This window comes from Ranitomeya imitator, chromosome 3 (genome assembly GCF_032444005.1).
Source record: "Ranitomeya imitator isolate aRanImi1 chromosome 3, aRanImi1.pri, whole genome shotgun sequence".
Classification (NCBI taxonomy): Eukaryota; Metazoa; Chordata; class Amphibia; order Anura; family Dendrobatidae; genus Ranitomeya; species Ranitomeya imitator.
Window position 1 is genome coordinate 136746103 of NC_091284.1, and position 14212 is coordinate 136760314.

A 14212-nucleotide genomic window follows, 5' to 3' on the forward strand; every position below is an offset into this window, starting at 1 on the left:
GCACCATGATATAGGGAGGAAGGCAGGGCAGATTGATGTGTAATTTTATGAGAAAAGATTAATTATAACCCATGCTCTCATCATTTTTAAACCTCTGCTCTTTCTGAGATTCAGTCCAGTGGGCGGTCCTATCAGTGACTGACAGCTGTGTTTTTATACATTTACATGCAGAGATGGCTGTCAGTCACTGATAGGACCGCCCACCGGGGCAGAAGATTAAATTCTAAAAACAGAGGTTATTCTGAGTCTTGTCATAAAATTATATATCAACCTACACTGCTTTATATCATAGTGATTGCATATTGCTTTGCATTTTCTTGGCAGCAGGTTCTCTTTAAATTGCAATTGTATTTTATTTGCTTTTTGGTTATAGTATACTAGTGTTTTATGGGTCGAGCACTGTTTTTTGGTGGACAGTGTGAAAGCTGCCTAATACATCGGGAAGTTTTTATGCTGAATGCGACAGTTTTGTCCGTTCTTGCATCAAAAAAGTGTATCATGAATGACCCCATATTTATGTATTTTGGACAGTTTCTGCTCCTTGTCAGATAGGCAGCAAAGGCTTAGTGGAGAGACAGAAGCCTCTTCATGGGTCTGGAGAGCCCTGATGAGTGGCATGCACCTCGCCATAAATTTATTCTCCAGCTCTTGGTAGAGTAGGATTTTTTTTTTTTTGCGCAGTAAGCACTGCCGCTCATCTTGAATTTGATGTCCCACCCAAGCTCTGCACATTTTCCCAGAGCTGGCATGAGACCGCCAAAAGTAGCACATTTTTGGTGCAACTTGTAGTTGTCCCTTCATTTTGGGACTCTTCAAAGCTTTTACACTAAAGTTCTGGCATGACAGCTTTGATGCATCAGGCCCTTTAAGTCCAATTACCATGCCCATTGTTTTTTCTAACCTAATCCTCTGTTATTGACTTAGGCAAAGAAGGGAATAAGTGGTGGTGGTTCCTGTGACCTAATATGATTGACAGCATCACTCATCTGATCACTTTGGACAGTTAGCTTGTTGTTGTGGCACATTTAAAGGTTAAGGTACCGTCACACTCAGCGATGCTGCAGCGATATAGACAATGAGCCGATCGCTGCAGCGTCGCTGTTTAGGTCGCTGTAGAGACGTCAAACACAGCAACTCCAGAATGATGCAGGAGCGATCCAGTGACGTAACGGCGACTCACTTATCGTTCTCGCTGGTTGTTAGCTCCATCTAAAAACATTGCTGGCATCGTTGCTTTTGCTGTCAAACACGACGATACACGCCGACCTGACGACCAAATAAAGTTCCGGACTTCTAGCTACGACCAGCGATATCACAGCGGGATCCAGATCGCTGCTGCGTATCAAACACAATGAGATCGCTATCCAGGACGCTGCAATGTCACGGATCGTTGTCGTTCTCGTTGTAAAGTTGCTGAGTGTGAAGGTACCTTTAGAGTAGTTTTCTATTAAGGGTTTCATGTGGATTTTCCCTTGGCATAATTGTTTCAGAGCAAGCTGTTTTTTTTTTTTTTGTTTTTTTTTCTTTTCATAGTACTTTGTGTTCAGCTTCTTCACACATTATTACAACGTGGAGCGCAGGGACTGCTTGGTACTTAGCACAATGTTTCATAGTAGTTTTTGCCTAAACACATTTGTGTGTTGTGCTGGGTAATATATGTAACTGGCTTTTATATTTGGATTCCATTAGATTCCTTTTACAATGGCATGTAACAGTTTGTGCACCCCTAGTCAAAATTATGGAATTGCAGAAGATGAAATGATCTCTAAAAGGCCTAAAGTTAAAGGGAACCTCTCACCCCCAAAATCAATGATGAGGTAAGCTCACCGTCATCAGGGACTTATCTACAGCATTCATTAATGCTGTAGATAAGCCCCCGATGTAACCTGAAAGAGGAGAAAAAGAGGTTAAATTATACTCACCGGGGCGGTCCGGTCAAATGGGTGTCTCAGGTCCACTCCGGCACCTCCTATCTTCATTCCATGACGTCCTCTTCTGGTCTTCACGCCGCGGCTCCGCAGCTGTCAGAGAGGCCCGGCGCCTGCGCACTGCAGTACTTTGCTCTGCCCTCAACAGGGCAGACAAAGTACGCCTGCGCTGGAGCCGCGGCGTGAAGACCAGAAGAGGACGTCATGGAATGAAGATGGGAGGCGCTGTTCCAGACCTGAGACACCCATGGGAGCAGGACCGCCCCTGGGTGAGTATAATCTAACCTCTTTTTCTCCTCTTTCAGGTAACATCGGCGGCTTATCTACAGCATTACAGAATGCTGTAGATAAGCCCCTGATGACGGTGAGCTTACCTCACCATCGATTTTGGGGGTGACAGGTTCCCTTTAAAGATGACACACGTCCTTTGTAATTTAGGCAAAGAAAAAAAAAGTATGTGTGTGTATATGTAGTGTGTGTGTATATGTAGTGTGTGTGTATATGTAGTGTGTGTGTGTGTATATGTAGTGTGTGTGTGTGTGTGTGTGTGTGTATATATGTAATGTGTGTGTACGTACAGACAGACAGACCAGACAAAAAGTTTGGACACACCTTCCCATTTAAAGATTTTTCTATGAATCAAATAGTTTTGATGCCTTCAGTGTGAATTTACAATTTTCATAGTCATGAAAATACAGAAAAATCTTTAAATGAGAAGGTGTGTCCAAACTTTTGGTCTGTAGTGTGTGTATGTGTGTGTGTATATATAATCTATTTTAAAAAGTATAGAAAAGAAATTGGCCTATGAACAAGTTTGGGTACCCTTTGAGATTTGTGTGCTCAGATAACTTTGGCTATGTGCACACGTTCAGGTTTTTTTGCATTTTTTTTTTGCGGTAAAAACGCTATAAAAACTCATTAAAAACGCATACATTATGCATCCTATCATTTAGAATGCATTCTGCATGTTTTGTGCACATGATGCGTTTTTTTCGTGGTAAAAAAAAGCAGCATGTTCATTAATTTTGCGGATTTTCTGCATTTTTTTTTTTTTTTTTTCCCCCACTATTCTATGCATTTGGGAAAAAACGCACCAAAAACTCATGCGGATTTCTGGCAGAAATGTCTGGTTTTTGTCAGGAAAATTTCTGCAAGAAATCCTGACGTGTGCACATACCCTTTGACCCTTTGACCAAGGTTTCAGACCTTAATTGTCTTGATAAGGTTATAGTTTTTTCACTATCATCGTTGGGAAAGGCCAAGTGATGCAAATTTCCCAGCTTAATAAAAACCCAGCCGCCTCTAACCTTGTGTCCAAAAACAGCAGCCATGTGTTCTTCTAAGCAGCTGCCTAACACTTTGAAAATGTTACCTTTTCCTCAGTTGGAAATGTAATTGGGAAATGACAATTTAGGGTACCGTCACACTATACCATTTCGATCGCTACGACGGTACGATTCGTGACGTTCCAGCGATATCGTTACGATATCGCTGTGTCTGACACGCAGCAGCGATCAGGGATCCTGCTGAGAATCGTACGTCGTAGCAGATCGTTTAGAACTTTCTTTCATCGCTGGATCGGTGTGTGTGACACCGATCTAGCGATGCGATCTAGCGATGCGTTCGCTTGTAACTAGGGTAAACATTGTGTTACTAAGCGCAGGGCCGCGCTTAGTAACCCGATGTTTACCCTGGTTACAAGCGTAAAACTAAAAAAAACAAACAGCACATACTTACATTCTGGTGTCCGTCAGGTCCTTTGCCGTCTGCTTCCCGCACTGTGACTGCCGGCCGTAAAGTGAAAGAGCACAGCGGCTGTGCTTTCACTTTCACTTTACGACCGGCAGTCAGTGAGTGCGGGAAGCAGACGGCAAGGGACCTGACGGACACCAGAATGTAAGTATGTGCTGTTTTTTTTATTTTTTTTTTTTTAGTTTTACGCTTGTAACCAGGGTAAACATCGGGTTACTAAGTGCGGTCCTGCGCTTAGTTACCCGATGTTTACCCTGGTTACCCAGGGACCTCGGCATCGTTGGTCGCTGGAGAGCTGTCTGTGTGACAGCTCCCCAGGGACCACACTACGATTTACCTACGATCACGGCCAGGTCATATCGCTGGTCGTGATCGTAGGTAAATCGTATAGTGTGACGGTACCCTAAGAGTAACAGTGGAGGTCAAGATAAGGTCTGGAAGACCAAGCTAATTTTCAGTGAGAGCTTCTCGAAGGATTGCTAGAGAGGCAAATCGGAACCCACGATTGATTGCAAAAGACATTCAGAAATAATTAGGAGACTCTGCAGTTGTGGTACATTGTAGTACTGTTTAGGGACACCTCCACAAATATGGCCTTCATGGAAGAGTTATCAGAAGCAAACCTCTCCTGCATCCTCGCCTTTTAAAATTTAGCTTCAGAAGGATGCAAAAGAACATCTAAACAAGTCTTGTGCATTTTGCAAACAAGTCCTGTGGACTGATGAGATTAAAATAGAACTCCTTAATTCTTCCACAAGATCAGTTTGTGAGCCTTTCTGTTCAGCAGGGCCGTATTCTGCCACCTGTAGAAGTATTCTACATTTATAGGCACAGGATAGTACTCCCTCTTTGAGCTTAATTAATACGAAGGTAGCCCATCTCTTCAAGATGGACTGCATAGAGTTCATACTGAATGAAGAAAAATACACTGAACGGTTTTTCTTTACATGGTCCTGTTTTATTAATGCCCAAACATTAACTATGCACCAGGCAATTCATGGTTGCTTCCAATTTACAAACTGGTACATGAGCAAATGGACGGCCGAACTCCTGTCAGGCTTGATTGCTATTATTTTACGAAGATGCAGAGTGTGCCGGGGAGGAAGTTGGTTATAATTATAATACTTTGTCTAAAAATAGAACTCCTTGGCCACAATGATCAAAGGTGAAGAAAAAAGGACACAGAATTCCAAGAAAAGAATATCTAGCCAATCGTTAAGCATGGTGGTGGATCAATTGTGCTTTTGGGTTGTGTTGCAGCCAATGGCACTGGTAGAAGGAAGAATGTATTCAATGAAATTTCAACTAATTCTTGGTGCAAACAGAACACCATCTGTAAATTCCCTCCAAAGGCGCAAGCTGAAGGTTTTTCAATGGCCCTCAGTCCCCTGACTTGAACATCATTGAAAGTCTGTAGCTAGACCTCAAAATAGCAGTGTATGGAAGACGGACCAGAAATCTCAGAGCTGGAAGAATTTTCGAAGGAAGCATGGATGAAAATCCCTCAAACCAGAATTGAAAGACTCTTGGCTGGCTACGTAAATCATTTACAAGCTGTGCCACTGGGTACTAACCATGCTAGGTTCCCAAACTTTGACATCGGCCCATTTTCCTCTTTGTAATTATTAAAATGTAAAAAATATATAAATTTTTTTTCCCCCTAAAATACAAAGGAACTGTCATCTTTAGCCCTTTTAGACATCATTTCATGTTCAACTTGCTTAACTGTACACAATAACAGTAATTTTGCCTAGGGGTGCCCAAACTTGTACATGCCACTGTTCATGCTGGTTATGGCTGTGCCTGGTGTTTATTACTCCCTTAAACACTCACCTACAGTACCCAGAGGAAGCTCCATCTAGTGCCCTGCTCAATAGCGGCAATCGCTTCTGCCATGTACAGGAGAATCCAGTTGACCAGTCTGAGCTGATGCCACTGAACACTTTAGGTTAATGCTCTTACAGATTTGGAAAAACAGCATGGGGCGTCATAACAAGTATGTAACAGTATCTGGACACAACAACGACCCTTTTAAAGGGTAAATTTAGCTTCACTTCCATGGAAATGAGTGGGGACTGTGAAATCGCATCTACAGATATCGGCTGGCATGCGAGTGACAGGTTGTGTGCATCTAGATGTGATTTCTCTGGCCCTGCTCACACCGACACACAAGCGAGTGGAGTTGTATTGCGCCTTCTAAGCTTTACATCTGTGAATTGGATAAAGTTGGATTCAAAATCTAAGGCAGCTTAGGGCTAGATCAAGGAAGTTTATCTTAGCGACTGGTGGGAATCTAAATTCCAAGACCCAACTAATCACCATTTCTGACCTGCTAAAAATTGATTAAAACGATGTGTTGACAATACAGGTTGCTAGTATGGGGAAAAAAGTTCAGTGAGTGGCTCCTTGAGAAAATGGGCAGCACACTGATGGTATCCTGAGGTTTTTCTGTGTTCTGTCCATTTTTGATAAGCTGGAGAAATCTCCATAATTTTGTTTTAGCCTATGTGCACACAGTGCGTTTTTGCGGCGGTTTTCCCGCTCAGAAATTAGCCAAACAATGCTATAGAATCCTTATGCAAGCTAATTCAATGACAATCCTGTAGTGTTGTGCACATGATCAGTAATTTTACTTGAGTATTTGCAGTGCGTTCTTTTTTTTTTTATTTTTTTCTTTTCTGCAGCATGTCAATTCTTTGTGTTTCTGCAGCGTTTTTCACCCATTGACTTCAATTGAGTCAGTCAAATCCGCAACAAAAATGCAGGTATAAAAATGTTTGCTGATTTGCAAAGTTTTTGTTTGAGTTTCACCGGCTCCCTATGGTGTTTCCCACGCTGTCATCTGTGTGACGGCGTGGAAAACACCGGCGTGGTTATCAGCAGTAACGCTACCACCGGTAAGACCGTTGGTCAGAGCGCTGCGAGGTCATGCTGGCAGATGTTTGGGTGACCCGTGGCGGTGACTTGCGGTAAAACGCTTAACGCAGGTCAGAAGGCGTGGGCTGATGAGACTACTCCTCCCATCGGGCTGCGTCTGCTATCGCTGATAACAGCCGCTGATGGGAGACGTAGTATCATATGCCGGGGCCTATGCTCAGTTAAAACTGCATTTTTGCAGCAGTGTATTTCCTGCCAAGAGGTGCAGAAACCTTGCAGAAATTTCTGCAAGCAAATACTCAACGTACGCACATAGCCTTACTCTGAAACAGTGGCATCGTAGTGAAAACCTACTTTGAAAACCTGGCTGTGGACTAGTCTGTGGCAGGTACCTGGACGCTTATTCCCGACTCGATCCCTTTAAGTGACCGGTTCACACATAAAGCGACAGTCTAGACTCAGCCAGGAAGAAGTCACCAGGGACCAGCCTCAGACTAGCCATCCCTGGCAGTCCCCAGCCGCAGAGTAAAACATGCAAACTGCACTAATGCAGCCAGTGTCTCATCCATGCTACCCGTGGTCTGAGCAGCATGAATCTGATGACCAGTTCCTGTGAAATTTTTTGGTGCGTTATGTATTTTTGAATAGTTTAACATGAAATGTTTAATGATGTAGAAGACTAATAAAATATTTTTTTATTACAATTACAGAATGGACAGCAGTTTGCAGAGGAATCGATGTGTGAAGATGACAATGAAAACAGTGTAAGTTTTCTTTAAATATTGCAATGAGTAACACACGTAAAAAAAAAATTCTGTATACACATTGTAGCCTTAAAGATGATGGAAATTTACACTATATAGAATAAGCAAGACTACAAAAGATGGTAAAAAAGTTTGTTTTAAATATATATATATATTTTTTTTAAGTTGCGTTGAATATCTTATTTGAATAATGAAATCTGAATCCATAGAGCTATAGTAGAGGTTAGGGTCAGTCAGACGGGACCTGATGAGTTTGTTTTACCCTCTTTGTTCTTCACGAGACATAAATCCGTTTTATATCAAAGCATTTAAAGAGGTTGTTGACTACTTCATGACTGAGTCATATAATGAATTATTTGAATTTAGCATAATTTTTTAGGTTTGCATATTTGTATTATGTCATATAAATCTTATAATGTCATATTCATTTCGGTACTGGTCATTGGTTTATATAAAAATGGGGTATTAAGAGATTTGCTTATTTAAATATAGTCTGTCACACACAAAACGACTGTTCAAACCTAGCACAGCACTGTGTACGGGACTTGGCCATAATGAAAAAAAAAATCTTTGATATCCAAATCCAGTACTGTGGCCAGAAATAATTTTGTGTTTAAAATAAAGAGTTGCTAGATGGAAATGACGTAGATGGCAAGGTGCAGTGAGCGGCTGAGCTACACAATGTGTGCACCAAGTAGCATAGTTTAATAAAAAAATGATTCCTGGTCAACGCAGCACAAATATGAACTACCGACCAGTACTGAAATGAATGGTATAGATTGTGCTCATGTACTGTGCTTATTTTCACTGGACCACACCTTTATAACTTGCAGATCAGTGAGTGTCCCACCGCTGGGACCCGGCCGCACCAATTGACAGCGAAATTTTATCCCCAATACAAAATGGAGCTGCAGATTTGAAGCCAACCACATCTGCATTCATTCTCCAGAAAAAGCCGAGCCAAGTACTTTGATGTCTCATAGTGAATGAATGGAGCAGCAGCCAAGCGTGCCCATTCACTACGTTCTCGATTCGGGGATAAAAGTGCCCCACTCTGACGATTGGTGCAGGTCTTAGTGGGTGGACCCCCATCAGGATAGGCGATAACTTCTTTTTACTGGACAACCCCTTTTAAGTTTACGTGTAAATGTACTACATTAGAGATATGTATCTAAGCTAGTAAAAAGAAAGTGTTCAGCCTCCAGAGGTGATAAGGTTCTGTACTGTGGTCTAGTGTATTTAGCAGAAAGTGTTCATACCTGGAAGAAAGGGTTTTATTAACCCCAACTCTTGTACAAAATGGCTATTCGAATGCTGATCGTGCCTGATCGCCGTCCTCTCGGTTGTTTGTTAGACTTGTTGTCTTTGTATATTGTGGCACAGCATAGTACATTTAAATAATCTGGCATCGCCACAGGCTCTACCTACTGCACATTTAGATTTTTGGGTGAATTGAGGGTGAAATAAGGCCTCTTTCACACTTCAGTCTTTTTGTTCCAGTCAAAATCTGTCATTTTGTGAAGGAAAAAAAAAAAACTGATCCAGCGAATTTGCTCGCTGGATCCATCTTTCTCATGGACTTTTATTAGCGACGGATTACGATGGATGGCCTCACGTTTCGTCCGTCATGTGCTGGATCCGTCGGAATTTTTTATCAGTCGTCTGGAGAGGATGAACAAAGTAACGTGTTTTGTCTGCGTCGGACAGCGACTGATCCAGCGGTGTCCGTCGGTCCGTCGTTGTCTAGAATGGAAGCCTATGGGCGCAGGATCTGTTGCTGTCCGTCAAATGATGGAATCCAGCGACTGATTCGGTTTTTTTTTTTGCCCTAAACATGCTCCAAATCTGTATTTAGTATTCAATTGGCCAGACAGCCCCAAATCTATATAAACCTGCCTTGCGGCTTCATTCCTCAATGTGCCAGCAAGAAGCTGCCAGCAACCTGCCTGATGGATAGATGCATGGATGGTCACGATATTTCCTTCCATTTCTGCTACTTGCTCTACAACCTCTCAAAGATGGGGTGTTAAAGCACTCAATTTATAGGTTTCCATTATTTTCCAGTAGCCAATCACGTTTGGGAGCCTCCCATTTGGAGATATGAAAAAACGGATCCATCGAAAAACCTAAACGGATGCAACGGATCCGGTTTTTTGACGGATCCGCTATAGCTACAGTAAGCGTGCAGTCTAAATAGGCTCCCAATGAGCGAGCAAAACTCTCATTCCTTAAAAATGTCTTGTGTGAAATATCATCTTTCTCAGCAGCACATTGCCCTGTGTAAATAAGACTTGCGCTGCTGAGAACAATGGCGGCCTATGTACACTGAACAAGCTTTTACAGATCACGCGTGTGAACTGTGGTCTATCTGTGTAAACCACCGACGACCAGGAAAAGGTTGTTTTTTGTTTTTTTTTTTTTAAATCAGATAGATTTTTATTAAGCATAATAAATGATATCCACTTATATAACAAGTTACATTTGTGTTTTTAATGAACAAGAAAATATACCCCTCCCCCCCCCCCCTCCCTCAGATAACCAACCATACCAAACTCTCAAAGAGAAGATCTTCCCTATTACAGACATATTATATCATTAACATTGTTTACCACAACCCCTCAATTATTCCCATTTAGCCATGGCTGCCACAGCTTTTGAAAAAAACCCATCCTATTCCTCTTGATATAAATGCTTTTTTCGAGCTGGACAATATGATTCACTTGTGCAACAAACTCACGCCTGGTTGGAGGTTCCTCCCTAATCCAGTATCTCGCAATCACTTTCCTTGCAATGAAAAGTAATCTAGCTATTGCCATTTTTGCAGTTTCGTCGGCCGAGATTTCCTCCACATACCCAAGTACACAAACCACTGGATCCCTGGGAATCGCACACCCATAAAGCACCCCAATTTGGTTCAACACTACCACCCAATACGAAAAGAGTCTGGGACATAGCCACAACATGTGCAGTATACCCGCCCCAGACTGAGAGCACCTAGGGCACCCAGAATCAGATCTCAATCCAGCTCTAAACAACAAGTCGGGTGTCCTATAGGCCCTATTTACCACATACAGTTGCGACAGTCTCCCAGGTTCACTCATCGACAATTTGGGTACGTATTCTAGAATAAACTCCCATTTGTCATCATCTATTTTCTATTCGCCACGACAGCACCCACTAGAGAGAGGGGATCCGCCCCTAGGAACAGGAAACCTACAGAGAGATAAAAGGGGCGGCCCCCCCTCGCTCCTCAGTTGGTTTCCTGTTCCCAAGGAGGAAACCCTCAGAGAGAATCTCTGCAGCTAAGAAGAGGAAAAGCTCGCCTGGAACACAGCCTGTACGTCTCTGTTGAGCGACAGGGGCCCCAGAGCGAGCATCAGAGACGGGTGTTCCTGTTGGTTCCCCCCTCATCTGGATACATCAGCAGCATGCCGGGATCACAACAGTCTCCCTGTTGGGAGACCGTTGGTTTTTGCTCCACCGCCTAAAGAATCCCCGTCAGCACATCAAGTAAGTGTCGCTATGGAAAGCGCTTACCCTCCGGCCACAGTGGGGCATGAACGGCCGCGGTAGCAGGAGCTTCTCTTCCTCTGCAGCATAGAAGGAAGACGCGCGAGCGCACATGCAGGCGCTGTATGGTCGGCGTACCCGGATGTAAAGAGGAACTTCCGGGTATGCGGGGTCAGCTGAGCGTGCTGGCGTGGACGCCTTGGCGCTCAACAGCGGTGGAGAGGGCCAATAAAGTTGGTCAGGTAAAAAAAAAAAAAAAAAAAAAAAAGGGGGGAGGAAAGATGGGGGCGTGTATCCCTTGTAAGAACGGCTCTATATAAGGCTGAAGACACATGGCACTGTGCGCACCATGTCGTCTCAGGAAGATATTGAGCGCCCACTGGAGGTTGTAATCCTGCCTAGTGGTGATGCTAATAAGAAAATCAGCGGACACTCAAAAATGAGTGATTCCACGGATAAATCAGGGAAAAAATCGTCCCGTTCCAAACCCCAGGCCGACCAGACAACTCTGCAGCCGGTATATATTTTATTTTCCGGATAAGTGTATATATAGCTTCATATCTCTTACAGTAGTCTCCTCTGCTTGTGTCTTTTTTGTAGGCTAAGCGGACGTCAAAATCTAAACATAAGCAGTGTAAGATATGTAATGAGCCCCTACCTGACTCATATATTAAGGAGCTATGTCAACATTGCATTGATAACACTTTACAGCAGGAGAGTTCGGTCAGGATGAATGACATACGTCTCATGATCCAGGAAGAGCTTCAGTCCTTGAGGGGTAGTCCGGCGGTTAATATGGAAAGGAGAAGTAGAAGGACTCTTTCACCTATAGCCGACACATCAGCAGAAAGTGGAGAGGTGGACTCAGACATCTCTCAGAGATTGGATTCCTCGGAGGAGGAAGATTATGTCTGTTTTCCTACAGACAATGTAAATAATTTGGTTAAAGCTGTAAGAGGAACAATGGGGGTGTCAGAGTCTAAAGATCCCCAGACACCACAGGACATCATGTTCGCAGGTTTATCGCAGCGAAAGGGCCAAGTATTCCCTGTGAATCAGGCCATTAAAGACCTTGTTAAAAAAGAATGGGCTAAAGGACAGAAGGGCTTTGTACCGGTATCATGTAAGAGGCGGTACCTCTTTGATGATGAGGACTTGGCAGTTTGGTCTAAAATTCCTAAAGTGGATGCGGCTGTAGCATCAACTTCTCGCCGATCCTCCTTACCCGTAGAGGATGCGGGCTCCTTGCCTGACCCCATGGATAGAAAATCAGACGCTCTGCTTAAAAGGTCATGGGAAGCTTGTGTCACGGCATTTAAACCGGCGATCTCAGCCACGTCCACTAGTAGATCTATGCTGGTCTGGCTGGAGCAGTTGGACCAAAATATTAAGAGTGGTGTATCTAGGGAGAAACTACGTGCCTCTATTCCTTTGATTAAGGGGGCGGCAGCCTTCATTTCTGATGCCTCTATAGACTCTCTCCGCCTAGCAGCCAGAACAGCCAGCCTCACTAATACGGCACGGCGCGCTTTATGGTTAAAGAATTGGAAAGGGGATGCCCAGTCCAGGGCTAAATTGTGTACTATACCCTGCCAGGGTGAGTACCTCTTTGGAACGGTCTTAGACGAAATTCTCACTAAGGCAGGTGAAAGGAAGAAGGGGTTCCCTAATCCCTTTATTCCTTCTTACAGAAGGGCGTTCAAGAAGCCACCATTCGGAAGGAAGGGAGGCTTCAGGGACCGATGGAATAACAAAGATTTCAAACAAAGAGGAAATTTGTTCAATAAGCGCCCCTTCAAGCCAGCAGATAAATTCCGCTGATTATATTTCACCGGTGGGAGGAAGACTAAAACAATTTAGTAAGCAGTGGAAAGACATAACGGTTAATCCATGGGCCATTGATTTAATATCTTCAGGCCTCACATTAGACTTTATTAGAAGGCCTCCGGACTCCTTCCTCCTTACCACCTTAAGATCCAGGCCTCAACAAGAGGCACTTGAAACCGAAGTTAAATCCCTCTTACTCAAACAAGTCCTGGTAGAGGTTCCATCTTCCCAGATAGGGAGGGGATTTTACTCTCCCTTATTTCTGATTAGTAAGCCTGATGGCTCTTTCAGAACTATAATTAACTTGAGAAAACTGAACTCCTTTATAAGACCCAAAACATTTAAAATGGAATCCATACGTTCGGCCATAAAAAATCTATTTCCAAACTGTTACATGGTAGTATTGGATCTTAAAGATGCTTATTACCATATTCCTATACACCATTTACATCAGCAATTTCTTCGAGTAGCAGTTTGTATAGAAGGGCAAATTCGTCATCTACAATACCGGGCAATGCCCTTCGGTTTATCTATGGCCCCAAGGGTTTTTACTAAATTGCTACTGGAAGTAATGTCCTTTTTACGGGTAAAAGATACCTTGGTCATTCCGTATTTGGATGACCTATTGATTGTAGGTAAGAACTCCCTACAGTGTGAGCAGAGGTTACAGGAGGTAGTGTCATCCTTACAAAACCTGGGCTGGCTGGTTAATTGGGAAAAATCTAGACTCCAGCCAGTAACGTGTCAGAAATTCCTTGGGCTCCTTCTAGATTCAGTTGACCAGATTTGCAAGCTTCCTGAGGATAAGAAAACTTCCATATTCGATAAAGTGTCCTTAGCGATCAGAAAGCGTAGTATGTCATTAAGGAATGTCATGTCACTACTAGGTTCTCTAACATCGTGCATTCCTGCGGTCCAGTGGGCGCAGTTCCATACTAGGCATCTACAAAAATTTGTATTGGATGAGGACATTAAAAATAGAGGATGTCTGGATAGAACAGTTTTCCTAACGTCAGAAGTAGTACACTCCCTTATGTGGTGGTTGAATCGAAAAAATCTTTCGAGAGGGGTTCTATGGGTAATCACCCCTTCTAGTATAGTGACCACAGACGCTAGTCCTGAAGGCTGGGGGGCACATTTTCAGGATCAGTGGGTCCAGGGTCTTTGGTCCAGTTCAGAACTTAATGATTCCTCAAATGTCAGAGTTGAGGGCTATATACTACTCCCTACTTCACTTTCTTCCTCAGCTCAGCGGCTCTCACACAAGATTATTCTCCGACAACACCACTGCGGTGGCGTATCTGAACCATCAAGGAGGTACAAGGTCGGACAAACTCAGAGAAGTGGCTTCAGACATCATGGAGTTGGCCGAAGGTCATCTGCTATCCTTGTCAGCAGTGCACATCAGGGGCATAGACAATTTTCATGCCGATTTCCTCAGCCGTCACACTCTTCATCAGGGAGAATGGATGCTGAACAGGAAGATTTTCAGATTAATAACAGCTCGATGGGGTGTTCCTCAAATAGACTTGTTTTCCACAAGAGCCAACCGTC

General features: G+C 43.4%; 1 protein-coding gene across 1 annotated transcript in view; it reads left to right on the forward strand.

Annotated features, from left to right (window-relative positions):
- The window catches only part of RPS6KA3 (ribosomal protein S6 kinase A3), a 197835-nt gene that overhangs the window by 35915 nt on the left and 147708 nt on the right, over positions 1 to 14212 (forward strand). Inside the window, exon 2 of the mRNA XM_069761490.1 lies at positions 7268 to 7321. Coding sequence (XP_069617591.1) covers positions 7268 to 7321 — 54 coding nt within the window. The remainder of the gene's footprint in view (positions 1 to 7267; positions 7322 to 14212) is intronic.